The following is a 15,195-nucleotide window of genomic DNA, read 5'->3' on the forward strand; positions in this document are numbered from 1 at the left end:
TCCCCAAATAAACTGCTGGAAATCGGGTTATAAGTAGGAAAGTACGGGAATAGCAGTGTTTGTAGCATATGCCTCTGCCAGGGGAAGCAAAAGTAACCCTGTTTGTGTTTCACAATGAATATGCCGTTCCCTAGCTGCTGCTATTCACGTGCTTACTGCTGTTTACCAGCCCTGAGAGGCACGACTAAGTGATGCACCAGTCCATTAAACAGGAATGATCTAGGGTTACTATGCCAGGAACATGGATGATACCTGTGCTAATTAGACAATTACAAGTCAAATCACCCTTAAAAAAATAGGGCACGCAAAAATAAATTAGAAAAAAAATCAATATCAGCCATTACTATGAGCAGAAAACTCCCAGCATAAAGTGTTTCATGTAGGGACCTGTACATTTAACATTATGGCCAAATGTTGGCATGCATGTCTTCATCTATAGCTGTTGCTATGTCTACTTTTCCTATTAACAACACAGCGCTCTTGAGAGATTTATGTTCTTCCTGCTCTGCCACAGACTGCCTCTGTGCCCTGGGGCAAGTCACTTATTTCCCTCCGTCTTTCTGTGCCCCGTCTATAAACATATCAGGGGTGCAGTGAGGGAAAACTCAGGAAAGATACTTTTTTTCTTCATTTTACATTTCAAATACAAAGTGAGGATCTTATTCAGGGATGCATAGTATGCCAGAAAATATGGTAAAACCATCTATATGGCTCACGAAAGCTAAGCAACAGCCTGCTGCCTCCAGAAAGAGCTCAGACCCTGCAGTGCTCAGGACGATGGAGGATGCAACAAACTCCACGCACAACCTTGGGAAAATCACATCATCTCTCAGTGCCCCAATTTCCCCATCTGTACAATGCAATTAAGGATGGGGGTGGAGGGGAATAATAAGGCCTGAACTGATTTACCATTTTGTGGGCACATCTACACGTGAACGTTTACTGCACTGTAACCTAAATTACTGCACAGTATGGGCATGCATCTACACGCGTATGCCCGTACTGTGCAGTAACTAGGGTGACTTGTGCCGACTTGGGTGGAAATTTGATACCTGCACTATGTAGGTACTAATTTACTCCCAACTAGTTACTGCACAGTAACACACGTGTAGATGCCTTACTGCACAGTAACACTGTGCGTGTGGACTGACTTGGGGCTAACTTTAGTCCCAAGCCAGACCACACACAGCGTTAATGCGTTTTAAAGCCTGCACATACAGACACCGACCTATTCTCACTAATAGTGCAGTAAGTTATTATGCAGGAAATTTAATGCGATGTAAATGCATGTGTAGATGCACACTATGTGACATGATCTAAGATCCTCGGATGGAAGCTGCTTTTGAGCAAGAACACAGCATTGTGAAGGGGAAGAACAGCATTTTCCCGGGCCTGATGGGGAAGCAGCCAGGAACATTTCATGATGCCTTGTAAACCACCCATATCTTCTGGGGCCCGGGGATCCATCCTTTGCAGACCCTAGGCTTTGATGAACGTAAAAGGAAACCTCTAGGCCTCATGGCTGTGGACACAACCTTGAAAACACTCAGCTCATGATCATAATCCAATGCAAGGATGTCTGCCTCAGTCTTCTTCTGCTGCCAACTCTAGAATAATTCTGTTCTGTTGCCTCAATTATACCAGTAAAACCCTAATACTATATAGTTTATGGGTGCAACCTCTTACTGGAAACTCTCCTCTGGGAACAAGAAGCCTTTCTCAGGTTATTTTGCACCCTTTCCAAGTGACATGAGGTCATCAGGAAACAAGGACACTTACTCAAGGATGGAAATAACCACCCTTGGAGTTGTATCACCGTGACTATGCCAGTACCATTATATCGGCATATGGTTACTCTTCATATGGAACAGCTCTGCCAGGAGATGAGACACCCACATTGCACACTTTCATGTGTATTTGCTGATAGCAGGCATACCAGGAGACTTGGGTATCTTTGACTCATAGACAATGAGGGTTGAAGGGAGCTCAGGAGGTCACATCTAGTCCAACCCCGCTCCGAGCAGGACCAGCGCCAACTGCATCATTGCAGCCAAAGCTTTGTCCAGCTCTCACACTGGGCATGTTTAATGGTTTTTAGGCATCCTACCTCATTTCTTAGGGCTTCATTGATTTTTCCCTAACCCTATCACAGGCCTGACCCGTTCCATTGCTTGGCAAGACCTAGTCGAGGGCACTTGAAGCTGCATAGCTCGTCTCACCTCCCCGACCAGAGAATTTGGTTCAATAGTAAACATCACCTCATCTCACGCACCTCCCTTCTCTGGTGTCCCTGTACCATGGCAAATCCACCTACATTGGTTGCTAAGTGCAGGCAGCTAATAATACACTCGAACCAGGATGTTACCGAGTGGAAAACACGAAGACCTTGGCAACAGCTCTTCACGGCAAGGAACAAAGTCTCCAACAAAGGCAGAAAGGGGCACGGTGAATGAACCAAAACAAGGAAAAAACTTACATAAATGAAGGCGGTGCCTCGTTATCCCCTACTTCAAAAGGCTTTTTGCATATCCTATGTAAGGACGAGTACATTTTTTTCCCTCTGTGGCTGCTTTATTTCTTTTGCTTTCTTTGGTTTCCAGCTCCCTTGGAAATCCTGGGCCTCAGCCACAGCCAGAGATGGGAGTTCGGCTGGGGCATGTCGATATTTTGGGGCACCACGGTTAGGGACAAGTGTTAGGCAACCTCTGAGGGGCTGGCCTGGAGGGTCTTGCTCATGAGCTTGGACTCCAAAGTGATGCCCAGATTTGGAGCCAGAAATAAATTTTCTCTTAGGTCAAACTGGCAGGGACCATTGGGGCAGGCTGACCTTCCTCTCCACTGTGGGTGAGGGTCCCCTTCCTAGGATCACGTATTAGCGTAACAAATCCCCCACCAGTACAATGATCAGGATGGTGACAGTCTCCTCTCTGCAGCTGTTTCACTGGTGCAGGGTTTGGCATATGGCAGGGTTTAGCTGTTGCAGGGTTTTATTCATTACCAGAGCATCCTTTGTGGCTGTAGTGCCTGAAAAGGGCTGGAGTGAATAATCTGGGGGACCAATTAGACCAGCAATTCTCATCTAGGGATCCTCCTGTAGCAGGGGATCCTTTTAAGGGTGCTGCACATGCTAGGCATGCAAGCACCTGCTCATCGTTCCCAAGATGAACCCAGGGATTTCCAATAGGCATCCACGGTGTCCAAACCGTTCTGGTGCATCATGGTCCAAGTTCTTTGCAACACAAAAACTGTGGTACTCATTTTCCATAGTTAAAATACAAGTGAAAGGGAAGAGCTGGCATTTTCTGAAGGGCCCCTGACACTGAAGAAGCGGAGAACCTCTGTCCTGGACAAACAGCTGCTTGCAAAACCTCTGGTCCTGCGTGCCAATAAAACAAACCAACCGAGCACAAAGGGCAGCAGGGAAAAAAAACCAGCCAAAGTGCAGCTGAAAACCAAAAGCAAAGCACGTGCAGAGCACAAGTGAGAAACCACCGACTAGTGCAACCCTTGAGTGAAAGCCGGTGGCCGAGTCACAAGAGGCCCATTGAAGGAACAGGGGCAGCCCAAAAATGGAAATCAAGGAGCAAGGACTCAGAAGTGAGGAGCAAATAGTCAGGAAGGAGAGACCCAAATTGCAGTCAGAAGCAAGGAGTTGGAGGGTCGGCTTCGGGAAACTAAAAGCCAGGTAGTTAGTCCCTGGCAGGCAAGCCCACTCAGGTCAATCAGAGCCATCTGGGTGCTAATTACCCCGCCTAGATCCTGCCACTAAGACCCACTTGGGCTTTGCTGGTTGGAAGATCATCCTCAACATTGCCTGTGCCCATTATGAAAGAGATTTCCTGCCCCCGACCTTGATTGGCAAGCAAGGGCTCCCAGCTATAGCCAGTTGCTTCTCTGAGCAACTGTTGGGTGTCCTGTGGAAACTACCTCCAAAATGGTACCCAGCCGGCTTGGTGATGGGGGAAGGCGTCCAGTGCAAGCTGGGAAAGATGCAACATAGAGGTGGACCAAGCCAAACGCCACCCAAACCCCTGGTGTGGTTTCCTGGCTGTGCGAGGGCAAGAGGCTGGGGTGTAAAATACCACCCATGCCATATTTCAGAGGCAGCTATGCTTGGACATGAGTCTTTGCTCTCAGCCAGAGTCAAGAATGCAACGTCCTTGCAATGGGATCTCCCAAGGAGGTCACGGTGGGTGGGAGTTGCTCTGGGGTCCAAGTGATTCTGGGCACCGTACCAGCCCCTCCGCCATCCCTGCCCTGTGGATCCCAGCCACTGGTTCGATGCTGGGATTTGGGGCTCCGGGCTGGGGAATCACCAGCACTGCCCCGAATGGAATAGAGGTGGTGGCCTCTCCATCCTTGGAGGTGTTTAAGACCCATCTAGACAAAGCCTTGTCTGGGATGATGGAGTTGGGGCTGGTCCTGCTTGGACATCTAGTGCAACCCCCTGAGGTCCCTTCAACCCTCATTTTCTATAATCCCATAAATTCTTCAAACCAGAGGTACCACATGGGATCCCACTCCAGCTGCTTCCTGTGGTCCAGCCCCATTTGTGTGCTTTATGCATACTGGGTGGTGGCAGTCTTGATTTTATGGCCAGGATAAGGAAAAGTTGCGACCTGTTTGAGAAGCACCATGTGTCTGGAGCATGTCCTGTTACTGGGAGCTGCTTCTGGGGGAAAGAGAAGCTGTTTTCGAAGCCTAGAGCTTGGTGCAGACAGAGCAACATGGATGAAACGGCAGAGGGACCTGACTTCCTGGCCTGGTTCCTCTTGTGCTTTTCCTTCTCCAGCCATTCCTGCCCCCTCCTGCTTGTTCACCCTTGAAATACCTGTCCCCAAGCTGTCTGCCTCCCACTTCTCCTCATAGCAAGGCTAGGAAGCCACCCTCTACTCATTTAGTGAGCATCACAAGGAAAGACAACTTGGTACCTCAGTGCCTGAGTCTCTTGGTACCTGTCTGAGTTGTTCTCACCTCTCCCTGCCCATCCAGGATGGAGAATCCCAGCTGGGTGAATGGCAGAGTTCAAGGCCTCAAGGAGAGCCCCAGGCAGCTGTTGGCACATCTGTATTTTTGATAGAGCAACTAAAACCATTGCAGGTCCAACTCGGACGATGCCCAGACCCCACGGTCTGAGCCGGCCTGGAGCAGAGCACTGCGATAAGCAAAAACATTACCCCAGGCAGGATGCAGAACAGCAGGGACACATTAATAGTAATTGCTCCTACAGTAGACAAATAAAACCAAGACATTTGAGATGATTGCAAGCCAAGAGCAGTGTCTGCTGGAGAGCACGGCTAGCAGCTCAGGCTGTGTGATGGGGCACACCTGCTCTCAAGTGTGGTTGCTTAATCGTTGCCTCTGAGTTACATAACCGAACCTATTGAGAAAGCAGAAATGATCCTTCCAGAGTCATGCATTAGCACAGCTTACTAGTGTGTACTCTACAGAATGACAACACTGCTCTTTACTCCGTGTGACTTTGGGTTTGTGGGCCCAGCTCCTGCAAATGGATGCTTGCAAATGAAGGGAAGTGATTCTTCCACTCGGTGAGGACTTCCCTAGAGTCCTGTGTCCAGTCTTGAAGCCCACACCTCAAGAAGGATGTGGACAGCGTGGAAAGAGTCCAGCACAGAGCAGCAAAAATGATGATAGGCCTGGGAGGTGAGACTGCTGAGGAAAGGCTGAAAGAGTTGGGGTTATTTAGTTTAGTTGGGGTTATTTAGTTTGCAGAACACTAAATAGACCCATTTAAGAAGACTATATAAGAAGACTGGAGGGGGAAGGGGGGGATTTGACAACAGTCTTCTTAAATACATGAAGGGCAATTATAGAGAGGATGGAGACAGGCTTTTCTCCTTGGCCACGGGGGATGGGACTAGGAGCAATGCAAGCTGCAGCAAGAAATTTAGGTTGGAGATTTAGGAGGAACTTTCTGACCATGAAGCTGGTCAAGCTTTGGACCAGGCTGCCCAGAGACGTGGTGCAATCTCCATCCTTGGCAGTTTTCAAGAGCAGGTTGGACAGACACTTGGCTGGGATGGTCTAGCCAGGGATGGCCCTGCCTTGAGCAGGAGGCTGGACTCGGTGACCGGAGGTCCCTTCCAGTCCTACAATCCATAAGATCCTACAATTTAGCCAAGGTGATGCAAATGTCTTTTCCATCATGGTCAGCAGAGCCACCTCTGTTGATGAGTGCTGTCAACAGCCCATTTAAATCATTATTCATTTTTTTCCCCCTTTCTGCTTGCAGATGTGTGCACTGTCAGGGTGGTAGAGGGGAACGTGTTGTTTCCTGTGGTGGAAGCCTGCACGTTACTTTGTTTCATGGGAGGAAGCTGGTAGGAGGAAACGGGAGTCACACAGTTTTGCAAGGAGGAGATCTGGGTCCAAGGGCGAGCGAGAACCCAAGACAACAGGAAACCTCCTTTTTGCTTCAGCCTTCTGCTGTCTTTACAGCTTTTGAGGTCCTGCCATCAGCTTCTGCCATTGAAGACTTGGGGTTGCATCCCCGTTCACCGTGGAAGACCCTGCCAGGAGCGTGAGACTCTGGGCGACAGCTCTGAGGATCGGTGGGACACACACGCCTCTCCACCCCGACAAGGCCTTGGTCCAAGGAGAGGATGAACTGTGAAACCCCCTGGTGATTATCCCCCTCTCAAACTCTCAAGTGCCCGTAGGCCCTCTGCAAAATACAGCTCATGCTTTTGGCTTTTGGAGTTTGTGGGCAAAGGGCTTCTGAGAGAGCCCAGGGCAAAAATTGCAAAACGTGTGAATCAGGCAGAGAATGCAAATCAGGAAGAAAATAGAAGCACAAAGCGACACCCACGGATGCTGAAAGGCAGAGCATTTAAATATATGTCAAGGGCAATCCTGCAGCCTGTGTGATACAGGAGGCCAGACTAGGAGTATAAACTGTCCATCTTCCTGCTTTTACCCCACGGTAAGTAAAACAACCACCGTAGCTTGCCCCTCGGTGAAATAAGACTACGTTGGCATGGTTTCTCTCTCACCTACCGTGGGATAAGAGCCAGGAGATGGACAGTTCTTGCACATCAACTGCTCGGAGGTAAATCTCCACTTCCAGTTAACTCGCTGCAATTTGTTGAGAGATTTATTCTGTGGCTGATCATCACAGCTCTTTCCTGCAGCGATAACATCTGGCAGTGAGTTGCACAGGTTGTTCCAGCATCTTGTGAGAGCGTATCTGCAGGGAAGCCTGTTATCCTCAGATTAGGAGAAAGGGAGCTAATTTTGTGCCTGTCTCTTCTTAAGTGAATCACTTTACTGGAAAGCTAAACACAAGTCTAACTAGCATTCGGATCAAACAATGGAAATGCAAAACCTGCAAAATTGGGTATAGGCCGAACCCCGGGAGCTCTGAGCTCTTGGTAGTTGTTTAGTTCCCCTAAAAACTCAGGTCCATTATTCCCCTATTCCTCCCCAGGTTGCTAATCATAGATATACAGTCATTAATGACATGCATCTACCTACAGTCTGATTGGGTATATGTGAATGAAAGGGGTTGAGCATAAAGGCTCCCTCCCCCCAAATTAAGTGAAGAATTTGTGATAAACACTCAACATCTGTATAACTAGGATGGCCTTTCAGAGGCAATCGGGTAGGGTTGGACTTGACAATGAGTCTTTTTGCTTATGGTTATCGGTTTTAGTCCATGCTTTCCTGTTTACATCAGGAAAAGCGTGGGATCTAGGCGTGCTCCCTGTTCAAGGTTACTTAAGTTCATTCCAATCTTTGCGTAACAGAGTCTGTATTTAAGATGGAGCCACTTATGCCAAGGTTTCTGATATGTTCCCTACTGTATCTACTTGCAATCAGGTAACACCAAAAGGACTCGAAGAGGGCTAGAGAACTGCATGGAGAAGGAGATCATCTGAAGTAGGTAATATTTAACACAATAAAAAGGACACAACCCCTTATGTTCAGGGATTAATCAAACCACCCAGTGCTAGCAGTAGGGAGGGAATTTCATAATTGCCCAGAAAAGGCTTTCTCGTGCCCTTCCCTGATCCTGGATCATGGCCCAGATTTGACATGGTGTTTTTCATAGGCCGGTCGGTCCTAATATGTTTGCCTCCAGGAAGGTCCATAGAGGCTAGGTACAGTCAAAAAGCCCAAGGCTGAATTGATTCAGTCTTTGCAGGTTAGTTTAAGATGCGGAGATTAAATTGAAACAGAAGTGAACAGACATTTATGTTGATTCAGGAAATACAGCCACATGCCTTCAGTGGCTCAGGCCAAAAGCTGGTGGGGGGAGATAGAGCAGGGCTCTCTGGCGCTGTGTTCACTTCCTCTTCCTGCTGCCCCTGAGGTCTCTGGGATTTGCAGTCCAGACTCATAGCAGCAGGACTCTGCAGGGTTGCTTATCATTTCCTCTTCCAGGTGCCTCTGGGATTTGTAGTCTACAGCTGCAGCCAGCCTGAGGAGTGAAGGAAGGGGTGTTTAACCCCACTCCCTAGCCCCAGACCCCAGCTGGGGTTTGCTGGGGGGGCAGAAGCACTGAGCTTCTGTTCTGTTACAGGTTTTAACCAGTTTCTGATCACTTAAACTATATTATGTGTCACTTCTGTCCCTAGCCAGAGTGATGCCGCTTGACTGAAGGAGTTCAGAGTGGAGAAAGACACTCATGAATAGTGGGGCTGGCAGAACTGATGTGTGGGGAGAAATTCAGATATACAGTCTGGGGTGAGAGAGAGTCAAAGACTCTCCAAAAGAGGGCTAGAAAACTGCACGGAGAAGGAGATCATCTGGAGTAGGTAAGATTTAAGTGTGTGAGGGCTTGGGATCTATAAACTAGGGTCTGGTCCTGCAGTGCATCCACCTGGCAGGAAATCAGGCATCATTAAGGCAACAGAAATGAATGCATCTAATACCGTATTTGCTCATATACACCATGCATCCAAACATAACGTGCACCTTGTATTTGAAAGGTATGATGAGGACTTTTTTCCCCCAGAATAACGGCTGCAGAGATCAGGGACAGAGCCTAATCTTTAGCTGATTCACCCTCCGTTTCCTGCTTAACTAAAGTCCCGGCTGCTGCTGAAGACTGATCTCCATGGGTGGACCTCTGACCTTGAAAAGCATTGTGAAATAGGAGAAGAAACCAGAAGCCCTTACTGGCACAGAGCAAAATTCCCCTAAGGAAGGTTAGCCTCATTAGTGGAAGTTCAAGAACAGATGGTCTGTAACACCTGTGAATTGAAAAACAACGGGCCATTAACTAAATGATTCATCAATGGGGAACTGACTCAAGAGTAGTACCAGGGCTGCTGCATTGCGGGGCAAGGATCCAAGCAGGATCGAACCAGGCCTACCATAACTTTTGTTGCTCTCTGCTGGACTCGTGCCACACTAGCCACATCCTTCTTGAGGTGTAGACACAGGACCAAGTGGAAGAATCACTTCCCTTGATTTACAAGCATCAATACTGTTCATTCAACCCAGAGTGTTGTTGGTCTTCTACACTATTGGCTCAAAAATGTATCTGAAAAATCTTTTCAGCTATCAAATGCATGCTCTTCTCTTCTATTTGGGCAAAAAACCTCAACTTCCTCACTTAACACACAGACCCCAGCTTGCAGGGGATGGTTTAGGGGGGAAACATGCATGCTGTTTGCAAGCAAAGTTGGCACCTCAGGCTCAGCTTTTCAGATCAATTAAGTCATGCATGTGTGGACAGAGCTAATGGCCTACAAGGAAGAGGATCACACAGTTTGAGCAGGAAGTGGGTGTCAAAGGAGGAAAAAGTTACTGAAATATGAGGAAGACCTCCTATGAAGAGGACCCTGTGGAAACCAGCCTGACTTCCATCGGCGTCCACGGGGCTAAGCCGGCGTGCTCCAGCTGAGAACCTCAGACATTAACGCTAAGATGGGAGAAAGAGGTGGGTGGACACAAGCCCGGGTTGTTTTGGACCTTGGGTTTCCAATAATAGTGCTGCTTCTGCTGAGAAATCCTGCCAAGAAAAACAAGGCCTTCTCTACTCAGCACCTGGGAAAACCCCAGAGCTGCAGAAGGACTCCACATGGGTGCAAGCACACACCAAATGGACTCATGCCTGGAAACCTCCCACGTGCATGCTACACACCCTTCCCTTGATCTGCATCTGCCCGTGTGTCACCTGAAACCTGTCATGCTGCTGCCTCCAATGATTATATATAATTTGCTCTTGGAGCATTTGCCCAGATCGAGAGGCTCTGGAGAAAGATGAAGACATTTCTCGTCGTCTTGTTGGCTGCCATCCTGTGCGTTGAGCGAGGTGAGACTCTAACGCTTCTCCTCGGTCAGACCAAGATTATATAGATGATGGGAAGCCCCAGGATGGGCTGCCAGGTGGCGGGGAGTTGCTGTTGACTTCCAGGTGAAGATACAAGTGGGGTGTTGCATGCATCTAGTTGCAGACGGCACGTTCGCTGCCTTTGAGTTTTCAGCCGTGGCTGAAATAAAAGCATTTCACCGAGCGTGCAAACCTATTCAAGGGGAGCCGCTCCATTAAATGGCTTTGAATGGTACTGGATTGCATGGGACACTGGCTTTCCCTTGGGCTCGGAGATCTGACAGATGCAGAGTACAGATATCCAAGATCGTCGAAGGAAAATGGATCTCGCTCCTCAGGTTTCACCATCTTTGCTCTGGGTATTTGTGTACCGGTCTATTCCTGGAGAGGGAGAAACAGAAATGTAGGAACACGTGAGAGCAATTACCCAGTCCTGCAGACTGGATCGGGGTCTGATGTAGTGTCTGAGATGCCTCTTACCACACCAGTGGCAGCTGGCTGGATTCCCAATGTATTTCTCGCTGAACAAAGCTGTGGAGTTGATTGTAGGTGCTGGAGATTTGCATTCTCTTACTCACACGCATGTTTTGCTGCTTTCTGACTCACATGCAGCAACCGGCTTCAAAACATCAGCCTTCCCTACACCTCTTCCTTGCCAGAAAGTTTGTTAAGATTGGGGGGGGGGGGGCACTGATTCTCTCTGACTCCATGAAGCACTCATTCCTCAAACTCCTAATGCTCTCGGTAATGAGCTCTGCAACCTCCTGTTGCAGGGCAGCAGCTTTGGGCAACCCCAGACTGGGGTGGGGAGATGAGTCCAGGACCAAGGGGACCCCATGCAGAGCACTAGGATCACAGCCCCCTTCCTCTTCTTATACTAACGTCATCCAGCTTGACGGCAAAGTGGAGAGAGAGGTGGTCTTTGCAGTAGGAAGATGGCAGACCGCATGAGGCTCCACTGGTCCAGGCTGGGACCTGGATCCCCGGTGCATTGGAAAGTCAGCTCCAGATACAATGACAACGTTTTATCATCTACACCCCAAACACACAGACGTACACACTTATCTGAGCATCCCTCTGCCTGACAGGGCAGTATCGGGTCTCCCCTATATTGCCTGGAGAGACCCAAGGGGCTGGAGGAGGATGGGTCACAAACCGATGGATGTTTGTAAATCCACGGCGGTCTCCTATTTCCCCTTGAGGTCCATCTCCTGGTTTTTAAATGCATGATTCACTCTAACACACCTCCTCCATTTGCTTATTCAAGTGTCTTTCTGAGGATGAGACTGAACAGGTGTTGCGTGGCCCTGGGAGGTGTCCATTAGCTGAAAACAGCGGCCTGGTAAAGACCACAGGCTTTTTCGGAAGGATGCATGGCTTATCTCTGCTTTCTGCCTCTCAAAATGCCACTTCCCCTGTTTCCTAAGTGCCCCCACTGTTTCCTTTGCATTTTAATTAATGGTCTTCTCTGGAAAAGCTAGTTTTGTTTTTACAAGCTCTCTTGAAAAAACTTAACAGCCACCCCTCTATCGCAGCACAACGGCATCTGGTGCACGTGGTTCCCGCAGTCCCTGCGGCTATCATCCTTAAGCTAACGTAGAATATATTAAGTTTGGCCTCCCTGCATGATGTTTCTTGCAAGAGGTTTCTCTCGGTTACATTTGGTCTCGCTGCTGATTTAGCTGGACCTTGGAAGGGACTTGGGGGTTGGACTACATGACCGCTGGAAGCCCCTTGCAGCCCTACTTCTCTATGTGCGTCATTGAGTTTAGGAGACATTTACTCCAACTTCCTGCATGAAAGCAGAGTAAGCTGTTTTTAAACCATCCTAGACGGATACTATCCAGCCTCGTCTTGAAAACCTCCAGGGAAGAAGATGCTACAGTTTCTCTGGATGTGTTAAGTGCTCCCTTTACTTTGCTGGCCAGGCCAGTTGTAATGCCTCCCAGTGTTTTGTTCTCAGCAATTAAAGAAAGGCTTTAGGGCCGATGGGTTTGGCCATTTTTTGTGCAGCTCAACCTACATCACCTGAGGCTGGTCAAGGCTGGCAACAAAGCCAATATCTTCAATTGCATCAAGAATGCAACTGAAAAGCTGGGAGAGCATTACCAGCAGATGGAGGGCAGTGATTCTTCCCCTCTATTCAGCACTGGGGAGGCCACATCTGGAGTCCTGTGTCCAGCTGTGGGCCCCCACTACAGAAAGGATGTGGACACATTGGAGAGAGTCCAGCGGGAGGGCAATGAAAATAGTTCAGGGGTTGGAGAGGCTGAGGGAAATGGGCTGATTGAGTCTGCAGAAGAGAAGACCGAGGGGGATTGAATAGCAGCTTCACCTCCCTGCAGGGGGGCTGCAAAGAGGATGGAGCTGGGCTGGTCTCAGTGGGGGCAGATGGCAGGACAAGGAGCAATGGGCTCAAGCTGCAGCAAGGGAAGTTGAGGTTGGATATTAGGAAAAACTTTCTCACTAGGAGGGTGGTGAAGCACTGGAATGAGTTATCCAGAGAGGTGGTGCCATCTCCATCCTTGGAGGTTTTTAAGACTCAGGTAGACACAGCCTTGGCTGGGATGATGGAGTTGGGGCTGGTCCTGCTTGGAGCAGGGGGTTGCAGTGGATGCGACTTCCTGAGGTCCTTTCACACCCTCATTTCCTATGACTCTAGAGCACGCGGAGATGCTCTGTTCCCCTCGCAGTCTGTCCTCTTTGGCATCAGCTTCTGAAAAGATGGAAGGTATAATTTTGCATAAAGCACATTTTAGTAGCCCAAAATAGAGCTGGAAGAAGTAAAAGCTCCCAGCCTCCTGCCCCATAGCATATGAAAGAGAGAGAGATCTTGGTCGTGAGTCCTGTCCCATCATTTAGCAGCTGGTGGGAATCTGGCCCACAGTGGAGGAGGCCGACTTTGATCACAAATGTGGGTTGTACACAGCTGATACAAGATTGATCAGTTTTTTACTTCATTTCCTCAACTCAGCATCGTTTTCTCAGCGCTGACAGGGCCCAGCATCACCCAGACACTGGGAAAGGTATTTGATTGCAATCTCCAGGTGGCATGAGACAGAGGTATGCCATCATAAACATCCTGATCCCATGTCAGCTCATATTGCTTCCAAGTGGGCTGCATATACCCATGGGGCAAGCACTGTCTGTGAGAGAGCTATTCAGATTGGGGAGCAATTGCTCGGTTGCAAAGTCCAGACCCTCTCCTCTCTGCAATGCACTCCTGTCCCGCCAGCAAAGCACATGGAAAGCAATGGATAGCCCTGTCGTTACTGGAAGAGACATCAATCCACCACGAGGAGAAAGTCACATGCATGGCATCGGGATCCCCAGAGAGTGAAGACTGCTTTCTCTATCCCTTCCTAAACCCTGTTTTCTGTTCCCTTTTCAGCTTCCTCTCTGATATGTTACACATGTGATAGCGAGAGGTACCGGAAGAACTGCCTGTCAACTATCACTACATGCAACGACAATGACAGATATTGTGTGATCCTCCGTAAAAACATAGGAACTTGTAAGTTTGGGGATCATCTCTCCTTGCCGTTTCTTACTGTTCTGGCACCTGGGGGCACCAGCCAGGGATCAGACACACATGCAATTAGAAACATGCCCCAAGGAGTTCATGGTCTAAATTGTGGCATGATGCAGGAGGTCACCTGGGTCTTCTCCTAGGCCAGTCTCCCAAGCCATCATTGCTTTTTCCTCTTCTTCTTGAGGAAATGATGACTGAGTAGTGAGTTGCCCAACAGCAAGTGGTGATATTTGCTCAGGAGGCTGTCTCGAGGGAGTGGGACCCATGCAAAACTAATTTACACAACCAGGAAAGACCATCCTCGAGTTGACTTGCAATACTTGTGGCTTAACACACGCCATGCTGTCTGGGGCACCGTATTGCTTCTTCCTCCCTTGTCAAGCCTCTAACTCTGGCTGAAGTTCAGCTTGATCCCCCCGTCCCTTTGGAAAGATGACCCTAGGGCACCCTCAGAGAGAAGTCCTGCTGCCTGTACTGCTTCCCTGCTGTCTCATAGCACGGGGCAACCTCAAGACACAATATCACAATTAATTCGATAGATTAATTCAATAGATGGCTTTCACTCGTATTATCCCGAGGGAACTTTTGCAGTTTCAAAGCTACATCCTCACACATGTTGGATCTGACGTAGGATATGGGATGGATTGTCTGTGGTTCACTTTATTTGGGCTTGTCCTATTTCTCTAGGTTCCTATATAATCTCCCTTGATGTTTCAGTGGCCGTCCCATTTTTCCTGGATTGGTCGTCCCAGTTGGTCCCAGTGGTCATTCAGGAAATGAGGCATGCTAGAAGCTATGATCTAGCGGCCTTAAATATTAGTGCTCAAGAGTGAGCACCGCCTCAAGTATTAACCTGCCCATGGTCTGTAGATATTCTGGTTAATAAAGACTGGCTGAAGTAATGACCATCTCTCCAGTTGGTCATTAAGAAATGATGCCTTTGCTGGTCGTATTTTCTGGGCTTCTTTAGTACTATTCTGTCTCTGATATGAATGGTTCTCGGTGTTGAAGGATACTTTCTAGCAATGATTTTTTCTGTTTCTCCCCTTTCCTGGTATAGATCGCAAGCGGCCTAAATACATCACCACCAAGATGTGCTCTCAAGAGTGTCCAGAAATGAGCACAAAACAAAACAGAACAAGCACCAGAGTTTTTTGCTGCGATGAGCCATTATGCAACGCGAGCGGAGACAGCAGCACAAGAAACAGCTATGTGATACTCTCCTTAGGGACTTTGGCCAGCTTTATTTATATCCTCCGATCTGGACCGTGATGGGTCAGGAAAAAAAGCCACACACCCATCCCATATAGAGACTCAATGGTGAAATAAAATAATTAATCCACTCACAAAGCAGTGCTATGCA

General features: G+C 48.5%; 1 protein-coding gene across 1 annotated transcript; it reads left to right on the forward strand.

The window, feature by feature from the left end:
* The first annotated feature begins 10,158 nt into the window (after nt 1-10,158).
* On the forward strand, nt 10,159-15,195 carry LOC106737552 (lymphocyte antigen 6E). The gene is made up of 3 exons (XM_014611475.3): nt 10,159-10,282; nt 13,692-13,814; nt 14,893-15,195. Exons 1-3 carry the CDS (start codon nt 10,231-10,233, stop codon nt 15,102-15,104), a joined length of 387 nt encoding a protein of 128 aa, XP_014466961.1. The 5' UTR covers nt 10,159-10,230; the 3' UTR covers nt 15,105-15,195.

The sequence above is a fragment of the Alligator mississippiensis genome, chromosome 3 (assembly GCF_030867095.1).
Source record: "Alligator mississippiensis isolate rAllMis1 chromosome 3, rAllMis1, whole genome shotgun sequence".
Taxonomy (NCBI): Eukaryota; Metazoa; Chordata; order Crocodylia; family Alligatoridae; genus Alligator; species Alligator mississippiensis.